The 17,646-nt window shown below is 38.7% G+C and overlaps 1 protein-coding gene across 2 annotated transcripts in view; it reads left to right on the top strand.

Annotated features, from left to right (window-relative positions):
- Positions 1–2,532: 2,532 nt before the first annotated feature.
- Positions 2,533–17,646, top strand: part of trpm2 (transient receptor potential cation channel, subfamily M, member 2) — a 29,371-nt gene continuing 14,257 nt past the window's right edge. Inside the window, exons 1-15 of one of the 2 annotated variants that reach the window (XM_023280798.3) lie at positions 2,533–2,741; positions 4,444–4,517; positions 6,570–6,738; positions 6,832–7,012; positions 8,087–8,250; positions 8,351–8,531; positions 8,642–8,703; positions 8,776–8,976; positions 10,441–10,543; positions 11,484–11,605; positions 14,072–14,446; positions 16,199–16,336; positions 16,422–16,551; positions 16,707–16,852; positions 17,151–17,263. In XM_023280798.3, the coding sequence (XP_023136566.3) occupies positions 2,646–2,741; positions 4,444–4,517; positions 6,570–6,738; positions 6,832–7,012; positions 8,087–8,250; positions 8,351–8,531; positions 8,642–8,703; positions 8,776–8,976; positions 10,441–10,543; positions 11,484–11,605; positions 14,072–14,446; positions 16,199–16,336; positions 16,422–16,551; positions 16,707–16,852; positions 17,151–17,263 (2,255 nt within the window). In that variant the 5' untranslated portion in view covers positions 2,533–2,645. Of the gene's footprint in view, positions 2,742–4,125; positions 4,518–6,569; positions 6,739–6,831; positions 7,013–8,086; positions 8,251–8,350; positions 8,532–8,641; positions 8,704–8,775; positions 8,977–10,440; positions 10,544–11,483; positions 11,606–14,071; positions 14,447–16,198; positions 16,337–16,421; positions 16,552–16,706; positions 16,853–17,150; positions 17,264–17,646 lie in introns of those variants that run through there. The other variant, XM_055014919.1, reaches the window with a different exon arrangement.

Raw genomic sequence — 17,646 nt, 5'->3', positions numbered from 1 at the left:
GTGAGCTTTAGATTTACAGCCTGATCTTTGCTGCCCCCAAGTGGTCAAAGAATCAGTTCTTATAGGTTTGAAAGTTTTTGAGTCTACAAAGTAAACATTATTACCGTCAGTCTGTAGAACTGTTCTTGAACTTGAAATCAGTGCATCATTTGACTTAGAAGTCAAAAAAATGATTTCCATCCTTCATTTTCATTTTTATTTTTGAAGTAGACCATTTATAGCATGTAAGAATCAAAGTATCTGTTTGTGTCAAATATTTAATATCTATTAAAAAGCTAAGGGGGCCTTACTTTTCACACCAAACGACCAATTATCATTTTGTTCCTCCACATTTTAATGATATTAAACTATGTTAGATGTTTTATAGTAGTCATTTCTGTTATCTGAAACACATTTTTAAAATTTGCGAAGCCTTTATTGTATTTGTAGAAAAGCAAAAATGAGATTTCTGTGGGGGTTTTTTCCCAAATGGTAACTACAAAAGACCAGGTTCAAATCTAAAAGCACTGTATTTAAAATGCTCATGTCTGGACTAGATTGTCCAACAGAGACTAAAGTGTCTAAAGAGAGTTAAAATACAGCTCTGATTCAGAAAAACTGAAGATTTCACTGCTTTGAAGAGCAAATCAACTGAATGACTAGGTTATGAAGATGTGTTTATTATATTTCAACAAGTAAAAATACATTTTCTTCTTTTTTGATGTGAGAAAGAGGAGTTCTTGTGGAAATGAAGAGTTTTATAGGTTTGTAAGTGAAATCTCTCTGCATTTTCCCATATAGGATTATTTTACAGATCAGATTGTGTTTTAAGGAGTCTTTAGTCTTCATGGGATGTGCAAAACAAACAAAATCTCTAAGAAATCTTCCTTTTTTTTCATTTCCACAGATAGAATAAAGGTATTGTAAGTTCGAAAATGGGTTTGGACATGGTTTAAGAGTATATTTAAAATGTCAAACCTAGTTTTATATTATAGAAATTGGGTGGGGGGGGGGGGGCGGGGGGGATTAGTCATTTAATGCGATAAGTTACCCTTAACTGTTCCCTTATTCACCAAATGAAGAACTAGCTTCAGCTTTATCATCCATGGAGCAAAATATTGTACTTTTTACTCAGTTAAGGCCTTTAGTGTTGTTTTTTTGTTTGCTAAATTGCTTTGTGACAGTGTTTCTTCAGGATTGGTGTGTGCTTTTGGTCTAGATCCCGCCTTCTTGATGCTTCTGTCATTGATAGGCCCAATGCTAAGTTCCATCATCCAATCACACTGCAGCAGTAACCTCCATCACCAGCTTAGAAATGACCAGAGTCTGGCCATCTGGGAGGTTGTGTCTCTTCTAGTCACTTATTAATGACTTTTAGTTGTGCCTGTTTTTGTATTTGCTTGCAGCAGAGACTTGGTGTTACTAGTAGCTTGTTGTGACTCCATTATGAATCCCTCAGTGTTCTAGCTTCTCTCAGCACTTCACCATGCACACTAGTAGCTGTGATGTGACCCTCAGTGCTCCCTATGTTCTTGATTATTTATTTATTTCATCTCTTTGTGCTAAAAATTCCATGAAAATACTCCCTTCCTGCCTTAAAGTGACTTAGATGTAACTCTACACTGTTGCTTCCTTTAGATTCTGCAGATCTGGGAAGTTTTTGCCGCTCGCTTCACCCACGATTCCACCGTTTGCTGCAGCTGAAGCACACCAGCTCACCTATGTCTCTGCACAAACACATATTCATACATATTCAAACTGGAAACAGATTCTGAAGAAGAAGAATAATGATACTGAAATGTTTTACCAAAGTAAGAAACTCCAGCAGTTTTCATTACAAACGCTTGAAGAACCCAAGTATAAATTAGCTCCTGACAATGACTCACTGCTCAACTCAGTAACACGATCTCCAGCTGAATAGTATGTCGGTGTCACCTGGCAACAAGCGTTATATGACATGAAACATAGCACTTTTACAAACCTGAAAATGTGTGTTGTTGAAGGACGAGACCAGAAACGACTTCATGTTGTTGCTGTCGTTTATTCCATTAAAAGGAGGATCTGAAGGCAGCATGATGGGTAATGTTAATTACAACAAATCACACCTTCAATGTTGATTTATTTTGTATATCTTTTGTCTGAAGTTTTCTGCCTTTTCTTGGGGAACATGGTATATATTTAAAGATATGTTTCTGGTGACTCAAACAGATGAGTCTCATTTATAAATATTCCATATATCAATCTTTTGGTTAGTTGGTAATGTGCAGCCTGACGGGATATCAGATTATCTTTTCAGGCAGAAGCACAAGCAGGGAGGAGGTTAATATTGTTTTGAGAGGGTGGAGTCATTTTACAGTGCAACATAAAGTATTTACAGCCTGTGATTGTGGTTATCAGTGAGCATGAGGGATTCATTGGTTATGTCTGAATCAACAGGTCAGTGTGAGTATAAGTTATGTAGATCCTTATCTAAAAATTCATAGGTTGAGTTGGAGTCATGCTCTTGCTGGGAGCTCAGTGGAGGAGTAAAACAGAACAGGTCACATGTCAGCAAGATAAATGCTAAAGTCCCAGGAGCTGCAGGTTTTATAGATTAGATTGCACATAAACACAGGACACTTCCTCCACACAGAAAGTTGCAACGATTTTTCTTAACTTCCTTAGAAATGCTGCGTAAATCTGACAACAAGGTTCATCCGCAGCAAATGATCCAACAGCAGAAGAAATGTGAACTGAAACCAGTGCTTTGTGATTTTGAAGAGGTGAGTGTTTACCTGATGTGTGTTTTGATGAAACATTGTGAAGACTGCGGGGAGTGGCATTTTATTGGTTCTAATTTTATTACATTTGTTTCTGTAGAATTATTTTCATGCCTGGTTGGAAAAAAACAAAATGAAATGAATATAAAAGATGCCTGCAAGCACCAGTGATGGATATAACAGCCGAAGCAGCATGTTGGAAAATCATTTTGTGGGACAGATATGACCTGCATTTCGTTTTGTATTAAGGAATTGTTAAAAACGTGTCTAGTATTGAATACTAGTTTTATAAGTAAAAGCACACAGTAAAGTAGTGAAAAGCCACTTCAAGTCCTGCATTCAAAATCTGACTCCAGTAACAATCCAGAAGTATTAGCAGGAAATGTAAAAGCATTTATTATTTACAATGACTTATTTTACTGTTGTATTTATTATACGGCATTGTAATAATTGCACCATTATTACTGATGCATTTATAATGTAGCAATGGTACTTTGATGTTTTAAAAGTGGAGCTAGCTTCACATACTTCATATTCTTATGTCCTGTACTTTAATCAGTAATAATGAGTCATAGTTCATAAGCTGCTGTTTTGTATGTAACATATCAATCTGCTAAGTAACTATAACTCTTAAATATAATAATAATAATAATAATAATAATAATAATATATTTATTTATAAAGTGCTTTCAGCCAAAGTGCTGTACAGATAAAAACAGTAAAAATAGATAAAAATAAAAAATATTTTATTTCCTGTACTTTAATCAGTAATGAGTCATAGCTCATAAACTGCTGTTCTGTATGTAAAATATAAATCTACTAAGTAACTATAACTTCTAAATATATAACAATAATAATAATAATAATAATAATAATAATAATAATAATAATAATAATAATAATAATAATAATAATAATAATAATAATAATACATTTATTTATACAGCGCTTTCAGTCAAAGTGCTGTATATAGAAATAAAAACAGATAAAAGCAATAAAAACAAAACAAGAAGAAAAAGACATCAGTAAAACAAACAACTGAAGATTCATATGTAACAGTAAACAAGTGGGTCTTCAGCTTTGTTTTAAATACATCAATGGAAGATGCCTGCCTGATTTCAACAGATAGACTGGTAGAATATGATTTTGTCGAAATTTTAGTATTTTTTCCTAAAATTTACTGAAGTAGAAGCCAAAAGTGCCTCAAAACTGTAGTACACTACAGTATTTTAGTAAATGTGCTTTGGTACTATCCACCTCTGGATGCCAGTTTATTAAAAAAAATCTCAGCAAATCTGTATCTCTTGCTCACAAGCATAATAAACATCAATGTGTATTCTTCTAAAAACGATGGATTTTTAAAGCTGTTTAGGAAATCAATCTCAGTAATGCAGTCGTCCATCGATCCACCGCTGGCACCCGACCGCCTCCTGGCCTGTGCAGTGAGTTGGAGGTTTGGTCGGGTATCAGCAGCCTCCCCAGCAGCTCTGACATCACTGATGCAGTGCTGAGTGCAGCACCGACTGCAGAGCCTCCTCTCCCCTGTCATGCTGTCAGCCGGCAGCCTGAGGCGGATCTGATCGGATTTGCCTCCCAGTGTTGCACCAGGATGGGGGATGCGGAGTCGGGGCCACGGCTGATTAACAGTGCGGTGCTCCGGATAGTCAAAGCCTCTAAAGACCTCTCTGTCTCGCCTTCCTTCCAGCGTTACGCCTTCTCCTCCTGGGTCAAACAGAACATCTGCAAGAAGGAGTGTTGCTTATTTGAGAAAGATGGCAGGTAGGATGAGCTGCTTTGTGACTTGTTTATTTGCTGATGATGGTGTTTTAACTGAGCTTGTAGTTGCTGCTGCTGCTGCTGCACAGTGATACAGAGGCACATTGCTGGGAGAGGAAACTGCATGATAATTGAATTTACTAGTGGTTTCCAATAATACATGCAGCATCTTACAAAAGTTCAGGCAAGTTGTGTTGAAGTGAAAAGAAGCACATACAACTCTGGCAGCAAACAGGCTTGAAGAATGAATTCTTTTTCAAATTAAATTGTACTGTAATTTTTTAAATTAAAAAAAATAATTTAATGTGGAGCTTGGGTGCCCTTCTAATTGTAAAATCTCAGAACTTAATTAACTCATTAGGCTCTAATTGACTTGTTAGAACTTAAAGCAGGTCAAGAATGTCAGCTAATGACTGTTAATCGCTCTGAAGAACCGTGAGATCTTCTAAGTAACTGACTGAGGATAAGAAAATTAAGCTAACTGATGCCTACGAAGCAGAAAAAGGCTATAAAATGTTATGAAGACATCTCCCATCCTTCCTGTCCAGCTGTCTGAATTGTTATTAGGAAATGGCAGTTAAGGGGAACTTAAGATAAGATGTGAAAGATGGAGAAAACCAGATAAAACCAGATTTCGGTTAGCTGGAAAAGAAAAACAAAAGTCTCATATGACTGGAAGCTGCAAGAAGGTTTAGCTGATATTGGTGCACCAATTGTCACTTAAAGAAGTCTTATTTACTACCTTATCACACACTCAACATCTGAAATGTGCAAAGAAATATCTGGATAAGCTTGAATTAAATTTTTCATGTATTTTTCCTGAAGGAAATGAAAACATCCATGTATTTAGTTTCCCCAGTGGTGGTCAAACTTTTGCTGACAACTGTATATATACTACTGTTCAAAAGTTTAGGGTCACTTAAATGTCCTTATTTTTGATAGAAAAGCATTTTTTTTTTCAATGACGATAACATTAAATGAATCAGAAATACAGTCAGCAGAATGACGTGGTGGTTTGACATGCGCAGTGAACTTTGACTCGGACAAGGTCAAAGTTCATTAACACTGAAGACATTTTTGTTTTTAAAAAAATATATATATATAATAAATATTGTAATTTAAAATCTGCATTAATGTAAGTATTTTTGATTTAAAAAGAACAGCAACTATAATTTTTTGTAAGGAATTTCATGGTAATTAGTGTTATTTTTAGAACGTGTCGCGGGCAACTCACATGGTCTCTGCGGGCAACCAGGCGTCCGCAGGCACCGTGTTGGCTACCCCTGGTCTAGACATTGTTAATGTGGTAAATGAACACACAGCTGGAAACAGCTGATTTTTAATGGAATATCTACTTAAGAGGGGCTGCACAGTGGCGTAGTGGTTAGCACTTTCGCCTTGCAGCGAGAAGATCCCTGGTTCGCGTCCCGGCTTTCCCGGGATCTTTCTGCATGGAGTTTGCATGTTCTCCCTGTGCATGCGTGGGTTTTCTCCGGGTACTCCGGCTTCCTCCCACAGTCCAAAAATATGCTGAGGTTAATTGATTATTCTAAATTGCCCGTAGGTGTGAATGTGTGAGTGCTTGTTTGTCTTTGTATGTAGCCCTGCGACAGACTGGCGACCTGTCTAGGGTGTCCCCTGCCTTCGCCCGAGTCAGCTGGGATAGGCTCCAGCACCCCCCGCGACCCTAGTGAGGATTAAGCGGTGTATAGATAATGGATGGATGGATATCTACTTAAGAGTACAGAGGCCCATTTCCAGCAACCATCACTCCAGTGTTCTAATGCTACACTGAATTACAATGGTACAGCTAATCATGTTGAAAGGCTAATTGATGATTAGAAAACCCTTGTGAAATTATGTTAGCACATGAATAAAAGTGTGAGTTTTCATGGAAAACATGAAATTGCCTGGGTGAGCCCAAACTTTTGAACGGTAGTGTACACGTCAATTCTGCCAGCTATGTCCAAATGGCCAATCTTTTTGTTTTATCTTGATGTCTTTGTGCCACTTTCATTAAAACACGACACTTCCTGGCTTCTGTTTCTCCTCCAGAACAGATGCGTGTAAATGTGGCTACCCAAAGACCAGTCACATCGATGAAGCCATCAAGCCAGAGGACTTCACGGGCGAGTCGTGGAACAAGCACAGACATGTCCGTGAAATGCCCACTGATGCGTTTGGAGACATTGCCTTTGGCGGTCTGGGGCAAAAGAAGGGCAAAGTGAGGCAGTAATCGTTCTCCACTGTAATAACATTACTGTGTATAAATGTGTGCCTGCATGACTTCATCCTGTGTGTGTTTGTGTGTTCTCAGTATGCACGAGTGTCCACGGATACCAGCCCAGAGGACCTGTACCACTTACTGACTGAGCTGTGGAAACTTCCCCCTCCGAACCTGCTCATCTCAGTGACCGGAGGGGCCAAGAATTTCTATCTGAAGACTCGTCTCAAGAACATGTTCCACAGAGGTCTTATCAAAGTGGCCCAGACAACAGGTCAGCCAGCCAGAGAAAGAGAGAGCTGTGATGTGCCACCTCCCTCCTCCTCTCTGTTTTCTCCACCTCCATTCACATTCATGCAGTTAGTGGTTTAGACGTTAAATATGCTTTAACCCTCGTGTCATCCTGCGGGTCAAAACTGACCCGTTTTAAAGTTTGAAAATGTGGGAAAAAAAGTATTTTCACAGTCAAAACAGCCACATTTTCAACATTTTTGGGAAATTTTTGAACATTTTTTGGTGGAAAAAAGAAATGATAAAAAAAAATTCTTTAAGAATATTCAGAAAAAAATCAACTAAAATCCAGCGAAATTCACTAGATTTTGGTTGATTTTTTCTGAATATTCTTAAAGAAAATATTCAAACTTTTACTGATGTATATGTAATCACTTTAGATATTTTTAGGAGTTTTTTTGGGAGATTTTTATTCATTTTTTGAAAATATTTACAATATTTATTTTTTTTATTTTTTAAATTTTTATTTCTTGCCAAATTTGTGAATTTTAAAAAAAAACTTTTAAGGCAAACTTTTAACAAATTATTGGAATTTTCTTACTGAAGATTTTGCAAATTTTTTAAATTCGGAGATTTATTTTTTTTTGCTGAATTTTAGGATTTTTTTCAGACAAGGGAACAATATTTTTTGGTGCCCGTAAATGAAGACAACAGGAGGGTTGAGTGCAACCCCAAGGAAGCTTCATTCCTTTTGACAGAGCTAGTTGAAGAGTCGTGTTTCCATAAAGTAAATTATTCGCTTGTATACTAACTGTAAAAAAATAAATAAATAAAAAAAAGCTAATCCTGGGATTTCTAATGGTTGTTCACTGTCACATGAAACATCTAGGAAGTTGCTTGTCCAGAAACAATCCCACAAATTAAACCTCAATTAAATTTCACACTCTTTGCATTTCTTCTTTGCTCTACCCCTAATCGATTTAAAGCATCTAACAGCCGAGCACACCCTTGCTAATGTATTTTCCTATCTCTAATGGATGAGAGAGATGTCTTATGTCTTTTTTGTTGTTGTTGTACTGATGAACACACTTTATAACATGCTATGAACTGGCTGCAGGTGCCTGGATCATCACTGGTGGTACCCACGCAGGTGTAATGAAGCATGTGGGGCAGGCTGTGAGGGATTACGCCCTGAGCAGCTCCGTGCAAGGCAACATTGTGGCCATCGGTGTGGCAACATGGGGAATAATTCACAACAGGGACGCTTTGGTGCAGCCAGAGGTAGGATCGACACATTTACACATGCCGCTTGTCTTTTTCTGGTTCGTCACCTGCCTAACATACAGTCTGATCGAGGGTTTTGATCTCTCCTCCCCTGCAGGGTTGTTTCCCTGCCCATTATTTAATGGACACCAAGACCCAGGGCCGGCTGTCCTGTCTCGACAACAACCATACCCACTTCCTGCTGGTGGACGATGGGACCCACGGGCGCTACGGGGTGGAGATTGAGCTGCGTAGTCATCTAGAGAAATGCATTTCTGGAAAGCGTCTTGGCAACAAAGGTTGAAAGTAGTTGCTGCAGTATCTACAAAATCAACTGATGGCATCTCAAATGTAAGTGTTTTTGTCTGCGTTGCTCTTAATATTGATTTTTTTATCGTCTAACCTCCAGAGACCGGTGTGACCATCCCTGTGGTGTGTGTGGTGTTGGATGGGGGACCAGGCACTCTGGATGTGAGTCAGCAGTTTTCTGCCTCCTTCTTCATCTTTAAGTGACTTGTCTGACTCTACTGTGTCTCCTCTCAGACCATCTACAATGCAATGCTGAATGGGACACCGTGTGTAATCTTGGAGGGCTCTGGGAGAATAGCAGATGTAATTGCTCAGGTGTCAGGACTGCCAGTTTCCCAGGTCACTATCGCCCTCATCCATGTGCTGATGAAAAAGTTTTTTGGTCACGAATATGAAACCTTTCCCGACCTCAGAATCATAGAGTGGACCAAGAAGGTATGTGAACTTACTGATGACCTCAACAGAAGCAAACTAGTTTCCAAAATACTGCTTTTGTCCAGAACAGATAAGGACATTCAAGCTTGCAGCTCTGTGAGGTTGTTCAGAGACACAACAATGCTGCTGAAGCCTAATATTAATATTGGAATGCTCACAGTAACAAGGATAACATGTTGATGCTTGGATGGTAAAATGTTCACCATGTTCACCATTGTAGTTTAGTGTGTTAGCATGCTAACATTAGCCAAATGACATCAAACACAAAGTCGAGCTGAGGCTGATGGGAATTTCCTAAATATTGCAGGTATTTGATCTGTTTAGCATGATGATGGCAACAGACGCAAGATCTGCTGATCATGATTATTCTAATGCATCCTCTGTGGACCATGCATGGTCGTACTGGATTTCCAGTAGTTGTGGAAATATATTAATAATAGCCAGAAGTGTAACTTCATAGTGGTACTTCAGGAAAAATCAGATGATCACCAAAGTCAGAAGGGTTTATCATCAGGGAACCATGAATGCTCACATTTTTGTACCAATCCATCTCATCAATTTTGAGATATAAAAACTTGGAACTGATCCATTAGGGACCTTGAAATTTGGTGGAAAGTTAAATGGAAATCTGATCATTAAGTGTCAAGAAACTTTCAGAATCATAAATATTAACCTCATGAAGAAAATCAGGGATCACCAAAACAATAGGGGATCATCAAAGTCAGTAGGACTCATCCTCAGGGAACCATGAATGCAGATTTTTTTTGTACCAATCCATCCCTCAAATGTTAACATATTTCACTTAGTTAAACCTTTGATCTACTTATGGTGCTACAGGGAAAATTTAAGGATCTGCAAGGTATTTATCTTCAAGGAATCTTGAATATCTGTAGAAAATGTAATGGAAATCCAACAACTAGGTGTCTAGAAACTTTATTCTGAATTACATGTCAAGCTCATGGTGCTGAGAGAAAATCTACATCACTAATATCAGAACAGGAAACCATGGACCCACATGTTTTTGTATCAGTTATCAAGATATTTCAGTTTACACCAAAGTGGCTAACAAATGACAATGAAAATGTCGTTTATGAATGTTGGTAGCATTTTTGAAAGAATTATATGTGGTATCAGGGAATTTTTTTTGTCCTGTTGGGGTTACATGGGATTTCTTTGTAGTATCCAATACTGATAGTTGCTTCATTCTCGTCTGACTGAACCTTAATGCCATATGTGATAGAGTGAACCATGGCTTCTTGATAAATTGCTTCGAGTTGTTGGTAGGCTTCTCTGAAACTGCTCTAATCTGGTTTTACTCCTACCACAACCACATAATGTTCCCTATTGCCATTGGTAATGATCCATTCAACAATTTCCTGCAACTAAACGACAAAATACCAGAAATCACAGTATTTTGTGCAGAGTTTGATGTGAAATTTTGCACATTTTGCTTGTTTCCTCCAGATTCAGGACATCATCAGGATGCCTCACTTGCTGACAGTATTCAGAGTAAGCGAAGACAAACAAGGTGATGTGGATGTAGCCATTCTTCAAGCACTACTTAAAGGTCAGTATATGTGTTTGAAGCAGATGCTCAGTAGCTGACTGCAGGAGAACGACACAGCATTAAGTATGAGGAGGGAAAGGCTAAGTGCCAAACCAGCTTTTAGCCAGTATAATGTTGCCTCTTGGAGGAATAAATGAGTGGATTGTGGTATCAAATGTATCCTGATTGAAAAGATATTTTTGACACGAATGATTGCATTTCTGTGCAGGATGACACTGATAGCCACCCTTGATCTATTTTGGAAATAATGTAATGTGGCCATTGCCATGCAGTGCTTCTACCAAAGACATTCGACCTCATGACAGTCTTGTGAATGATTAATGAAACACATTTAGACCTTGCTTAATGCTTTTTGTGTATAAAAGAATTCAGACTCAATGTGCACTAAAGCAAAGAGTGAGTCCACCACGCTGGTCAGTTACTTAATGTTTTGATCACAGTGAGTCATCATTCTAGCTAAACTGCTTTGCCCAGATTTTCCATCACTGAGCTCCATTTGAGTAATTAAAATACATTATCGTGTAGTTGTCCTGCTCACTCAGTGACTGTAGGACATCCACTGTCTCTTCTGTCCTCTGAGACCACAGATTTTACTCTAGAATCTTATGTGTATGAGTGAAGTCGTCCTCCCAACAACTTGAACTCTTTCACTGCTGGTGTGCATCACTGGTGAAAGCAACGTGTTTGATTCATCCTTGAATTCAGTAATAAAGCAAAAAATATGTTGGAACCAAATGATTAAAGAATCCATTTTAAAAATCAGATCAGTCAGCAAACAATGAAAATGATCAGTAGATGCATTCATGACAGTCAGAAATGTCTTGAGACATAAGATGTAAGAGCTCTTTTATAGAGAAACGGTTTCGTACTAGAAGGATTGCATCTCTGCAGCCTAAACTGAACTGCATGTTTGTCATGTCACTCTAAATTCTCCACTCAGCTTCAAGGATTAGTGAGTCACTGGGAATCGAGACCTGGAGGAGGCAGCTGGAGCTGGCTATAGCCTGGAACCGAGTGGACATAGCGGAGACTGAGATCTTCACCGAGGAGAGTCAGTGGAAGGTGAGTTTGTCTGTTTTACACACTAACATCATCATCATCATATGTCTCAGGTGCAGGGCCGGATCTGTAGTGCTATAAGGGTCATTCCAGAATTGGGGGACATTTTACATCCCACCCATCAAATTTCAAATAATTCATGTAGCTTAGCTGGTAGAAGAAGAAGAAGAAAACAGTGAATCACATGATACGCTGGAGTTAACATCATCAAACAGTTTTCTTAATGAATGGGTAGAACAAAGGTATGTCCTCTCTTCTGTTTTTATATTTTCATAACATGGTCAGCCTTGATTGAATGTCTCACTCTACCTCATGCAACCGTGTGATGCATATTATCACGATAAGACAAATTCTTTTTGCTTTTTTCTGTCAGTAAGTTTGTTCTCTTGATCAGCCGCAACAGCTAGCTAAATATCTAGCTTCTACTCCTGAGAAAAAGCTAACATTAGCATGGATTTGCAACCCTGTTACTGTGAGAGTAGGTTTAGCAAACAATAAATGAAACATGTAATAAAAATTTTACCATTGATGTGTAAGCTGAGCCAATCAAGCCTGTGATAGTTTATTACCTATTTTTGATGAATATGGAGCAGAAAACTGTAAAAGAGAAGGTTTATTTTTCAAAAAGTTGGTAGCCCAGATGTCCTCCAATTCTGGATTGACCCATAAACTGGTAGAAATATTAGATAGGAAGCTCTGGAGGTCGGTAGTTCTGAGATAAGACAGGTTAGTAATCAAAGGGTTGCAGATATAAGACTACATTCGGGCGTCTCCTCCTTTAAGATTAGAGTTTTTGTATGATCCCTGGCATCAGCGTCTTTGAGTTTTTGGAAAAGCGCTTTATAAATAAAATTTATTATTATTATTATTATTAATAAGCATGACGAATGAAAAGATAACTTAAGTCAAACAGCATTTAGAGCACTAATACGTTTGATCCATACACAGGCTAGAGCTGGCTATGTGTTGGAGTGAGGGATTTTATGTCAGGCAGTGGGATTGCGCTTTTACTTGTCTTGTTTGCTCAAGACATTTTGGCTGTAACCTGCCCATCAATCAAAAATTAGAAACAGTGCTGGTATTGGCAGCAGTAGTAGTTCCTGTTTTACATTAACCATAGTTTTCCTTGCCCATAGCGTCCACCTGTCTGGTCTCAGAGGCAGAGCTGATAAATAAAGGCTATCTTCTCAACTTAACTGGGTGTTGCAACACTATTTAGCCTCATTAAGATTAGATAAAGTAAAATAAGTGTAATTGACTGAATGGGAAAACATGCTGCTGCCACACTGACATGTTTTACACTCCACTTAAATTAGCATTCCTATAGATTCAACTACCGGGGGAATTTGCTCAGTTCAATATTCTATTGTTCCAAATGTGACATGCAGCACATGGGGCAGTATATACCTAGAGGACTTTTTGTAACATAGTTGACGGGTATCACAGTTGACATTTTTGCTGTTTTCAGGCCTAAAATCAACATGGCTGCCTATAACCAAACACCACATGGCATTTTTACAGAAAGATTCTTCTAAATATTATATATGCAATTGAGTAAAATTGAAATTGAAAGTTATTTATAAAGATATTGTAGTAAACCTGTTGACATGCGATAAATCCACACTTGACTCACACACTACTTTATATTAAATAAGCCAGAAAGCCTTGGAGTCTTGCCAGTCTTTTCTTCAGGAGGAAATGACATCATGTGGAGCAGGTCATGTGATCTGGAATTCACACTTCATTGAGAGGTGTTTTTGTAATGGGTAACTTTGTTGAAAGTGATTTCTTGGACACAGATACAATTTGTTATTTTACATAAAAAATTTTATATATTGCCAAAAAATAAATATCTGTCATGATTATCTCAACTTAATAAAAAGAGCAAAATCAAAACATTTTTTGAATAAGCTCATTTTATTATTGTTTAGCTAATTAGAAGGTGGTTGTTATTAAATTCAAACGGTTATTTATCTGACACTTTTTTATTAATGTGATTGTTTCCATCGTAAATAATTATGGAATTTGTAAAAACATGATTGTAAAGAACGTAAAAAAACATTAGTTATTTTTACTTTTAATGAAAATGTATGCAAGATATATTCCATGGACTTCAAAGTCCCTCAATTGTATATTGACCCACATATTAGAAATACACACCGAATATAGAAAACCCTTGTGCCACCACTGTAAAGGGTGAAAAAAAGTGAAACTGCTGGGTTGGTACCAACAAACCGCCACAGAAAGTTAAAAAATAGTAAGTCATAAAATATTTTTGATGTGAGCGGGAGAGAACAGTTGTACCATAAAACACTGTTCAGTTCTCCAAACTGCTCTCCTAATCATCTAGAATTTTTTTATATTTCCAGTTCAGAGCCTGAGACTTTAGTGAAAATCAATAATACTATGCAAGCAGTGCTCAAAATGCTGATTCTGTCTTGTCCTCCTGCCTTGTTTTCCATCCTCCAGTCCAGTGACCTCCACTGGGCCATGTCCTCAGCTCTGGTTGGCAACAAACCTGAGTTTGTGAGTTTGCTGCTGGAGAACGGTGTGAGTCTGAGGGATTTCCTGCAGGGTGAGGAAACTCTGTGTGAGCTCTACAAACAGCTGCCCAGCTGCTTCTTTCTGCGCAAACTGGCCAAGCGGGTCCACAGCTCTCGCCGCAACCGGAGGCAAGCGTTCGCCATCAGGGCTCGAGCTCGCACAGGTCAAGGAGAAATGATCTCTCTGACTCATGTCTCTGACGAGGTGCGACACCTGCTGGGCAACTTCACCCGACACATCTACCCCAAATCCACCATCCCATTCCATTTCAACATGTCCATCGAGGACATGTCAGTGTCAGTGAGTATGTTTATCCAGCTCTTGAACCATAACTTTGACCAACAGTCTGAGGCTATGTTTTAATTGAATGCATTAGAATGAATATGAATCAGCTGCCTGAATACCCCTCGTACCCGCTGATAGTATATCCTATGCACTCTGCTTTCTTTATTACTTCGCCAAGGAACGTGGCAGAGTTATGTGACAATCGGCGTACGTTTGCCCGTCTGTTTGTCTGTCTGTGCGCAACATTACTCAAAAACGTACTCATAGATTTGGATGAAATTTTCAGGGAAGGTCAGAAATGGCACCAGAAAGGACCAATTGATTCGATTTTGGCAGTGATGCGGCTTATAGTCTGGATCCCCAAATTTGGTAAAGATTTCTGTACCATTGCGAGATAGTGGCACAGCATCACTGTAACCATGACAACAAATGAACACTACATCAGCTCCCTGCTGACGATCACATGATTGTGATCCTACTAAAAATCCACCCCTGCAGACTTATCGGGACTAATCCATCAGAATCATACAACAAATGAGCAGCCTTGGTGGAGTACGTCTGAGAGCTTTTCTTGTTTGTATAATTACCCTGTGAGAATTGACTTTCTTTAATTGAGAACTCCAATATTGTTGTATTTTATGCCAACAAATACATGGATAATAACTCCAGATTTTACCACCATAATTTTATGTATCTCTGTTTTTCAAAAAGTTGGGACATGCTGTGTGAGATGTAAATAAAAACAAAATGCAATGATTTGTAAATCATTTAAAGCCTATATTCTATTGAAAATAGTCCAAGGACAACATTTAAAATGTTAAAACTGAGAAATATTCTTGTTTTTTGAATATGTTTGCTTATTTTGTGGTTGATGCCAGCAACACATTTCAAAAAAGGCTGGGACAGGGGCAGCAAAAGACTGGAAAATTTGTGTAATGCTAAAACAAAAATGATGAGGTTGAATGGCAAAAACATGACTGGGTATAAAAAAAGAGTCTCCTAAAAGAGGCTCTCAGGAGGAAATACAAAGAGGAGTTCACAAGTCTGTAAAAGACTGCATAGGCAAATAATGCAATTCATTTAAACAATTCATTTAAGAAAAACATAACGTAAAATTGTGAAGCATTTGTGGAATTCATCATTCATCATCATTCATCATCAGGCAGCACTGCTTTAAAAACAGGCACCATTCATGAGTGAAGATCAATGCATGGAGTCAGGAACACTTTCAGATTGTTAGTGAACACAGTCCCAAACAAGTTAAATGTAAGTTAAGGCACATCAGTAAAGGCACCATAAATGCAGAATCATACATGCAGGATATTGAGCAGCCTGCGCTGCCATCCATTCTGGGATTATATTGCTTATTTCAACAAGACTATGCCAAACCACATTCTTCACATACGGCATTACAACAGCATGGCTCCATCGCAAGAGATTCTGAGAGTTAAACTGCACTGTCTATGGTCCAGACTTTTTAAAAAATCCAATATCAAACTAGAACATTTCACTTTTAAAAGTGACAGCAAACAACTACAGAGTTTTATTCTAAAAGAAGAGGTGATGCAACACAGTGGTAAACATGGAACTGTCTCAACTTTTAGAGAAATGTTTCTGGTGCCAAATGCAGAATGAGCATATGCTTTTCAACAAACTAAACTAAAATGTTCAACTGCCTTGAGTTATATCAATATTTCAGAAATTCTGGCTGCATCCTGGCCACAAACAGTTCAATTCATGCCGCATTCTCCTCCACTTTCCCTTCAGCTGTCTAAAAGTGAGGCAGACTCCGAGGTTCCGATCAGGGAGGAAGCTGCTGACGTTCAGAGGGATCCAGGCACAGATCTCTTCCTTTGGGCTGTTGTGCAGAACAACAAGGAGCTGGCTGAAATAGCCTGGGAGCAGGTGAGACAGGTGAAGTTTAAAAGCAGTGTTTTGTGTGGTGTGTGTGTGTCTGACCTTGCATCCTTCTGTATCTGCATATGCACAGTGCAGAGACTGCATGTCTGCTGCTCTGGCTGCCAGTAAGATCCTGAAGAAAATGGCAGAAGAGGACAGAGACGGAGACCAGGCGGAGGACATGGAGGAGCTCGCCAATCATTATGAGCAGCACGCCATAGGTATGACACAGAGCGGCTTTACTGATGTACTTTCACAAGGTTAGTGTTTATCTCCAGTGTGTGTGTGTGTGTGTGTGTGTGTGTGTGTGTGTGTGTGTGTGTGTGTGTGTGTGTGTGTGTGTGTGTGTGTGTGTGTGTGTGTGTGTGTGTTGTAGGTGTGTTCAGCGAGTGCCACAGCAGCGACGGGGAGAGAGCTCGGAAGCTGCTGGTTCGAGCATCACACTTGTGGGGCAGAACGACGTGTCTGCGACTGGCTCTGGAGGCCGATGATAAAAGCTTTGTAGCTCAGCCAGGTGTTCAGGTAGAGCAGGAGCCACATTTTATTTATTCTTTTGGGGCTTTTCTAACAAGTTTATAACTTGGAAGTGAATCCAGAAGTGCTGAGATTTGAAAATGTTGTCACAGGGAGCAATAATTGAGGTATATATTATGAAATGGCATTCAAGTAACATAAAAATGTTTATTTTGTGCCACTGATCAGTGAATTTAACTTGATAAATAAATTCCTGTTTTGTTTTTAAGTTTTGATACACAGGTATCAGTCATTTGTGTTTAATCGAATTCACTGCTGATAAAATGACAAAATGTCTGTCTTTCAGGCTCTTCTGACTCAAATCTGGTGTGGTGAGCTTTCAGTGGACAACCCCGTGTGGAGAGTGCTGGTCTGCATGGTCTTCTTCCCTCTCATCTACACTGGCTTCCTGGTTTTCAGGTGAGTCCTTTAAGAGCACGTCGGATCTGTGGAAACTATAAACCTGAGAGGGGCAATCAAAAATGGTGGAAACTTTAAAGATCAATTTGAAACCAGTAAGCACAAACTGCGTGGGTTACAGCGTTTTCATGTTGTCTGTTGTGCTTCAAGTGCAGCCTAAACTCTCCTGTTCTCTGTGCTCACACATCCTGCTTTTTTATTACAGCTGAATTTCCACTATAGTTGTTCTCATTTACTGATTTTTCTGTTTTTGTTGTCAGACAACAAATATGAAATAGTGATGAAACCAACCCACAACTATGCTCACCATTTCTTCTGACAAAGCCACTATATAAATGAGTTTATAACTACAGCTGTGCTTTGAATTTGGTGCTATTTTTATG

Source organism: Amphiprion ocellaris, chromosome 11 (genome assembly GCF_022539595.1).
Source record: "Amphiprion ocellaris isolate individual 3 ecotype Okinawa chromosome 11, ASM2253959v1, whole genome shotgun sequence".
Lineage (NCBI taxonomy): Eukaryota > Metazoa > Chordata > Actinopteri > Pomacentridae > Amphiprion > Amphiprion ocellaris.
The sequence above is the reverse complement of the archived record's forward strand: the minus strand, read 5'-3'. Positions and strand labels throughout refer to the sequence as shown.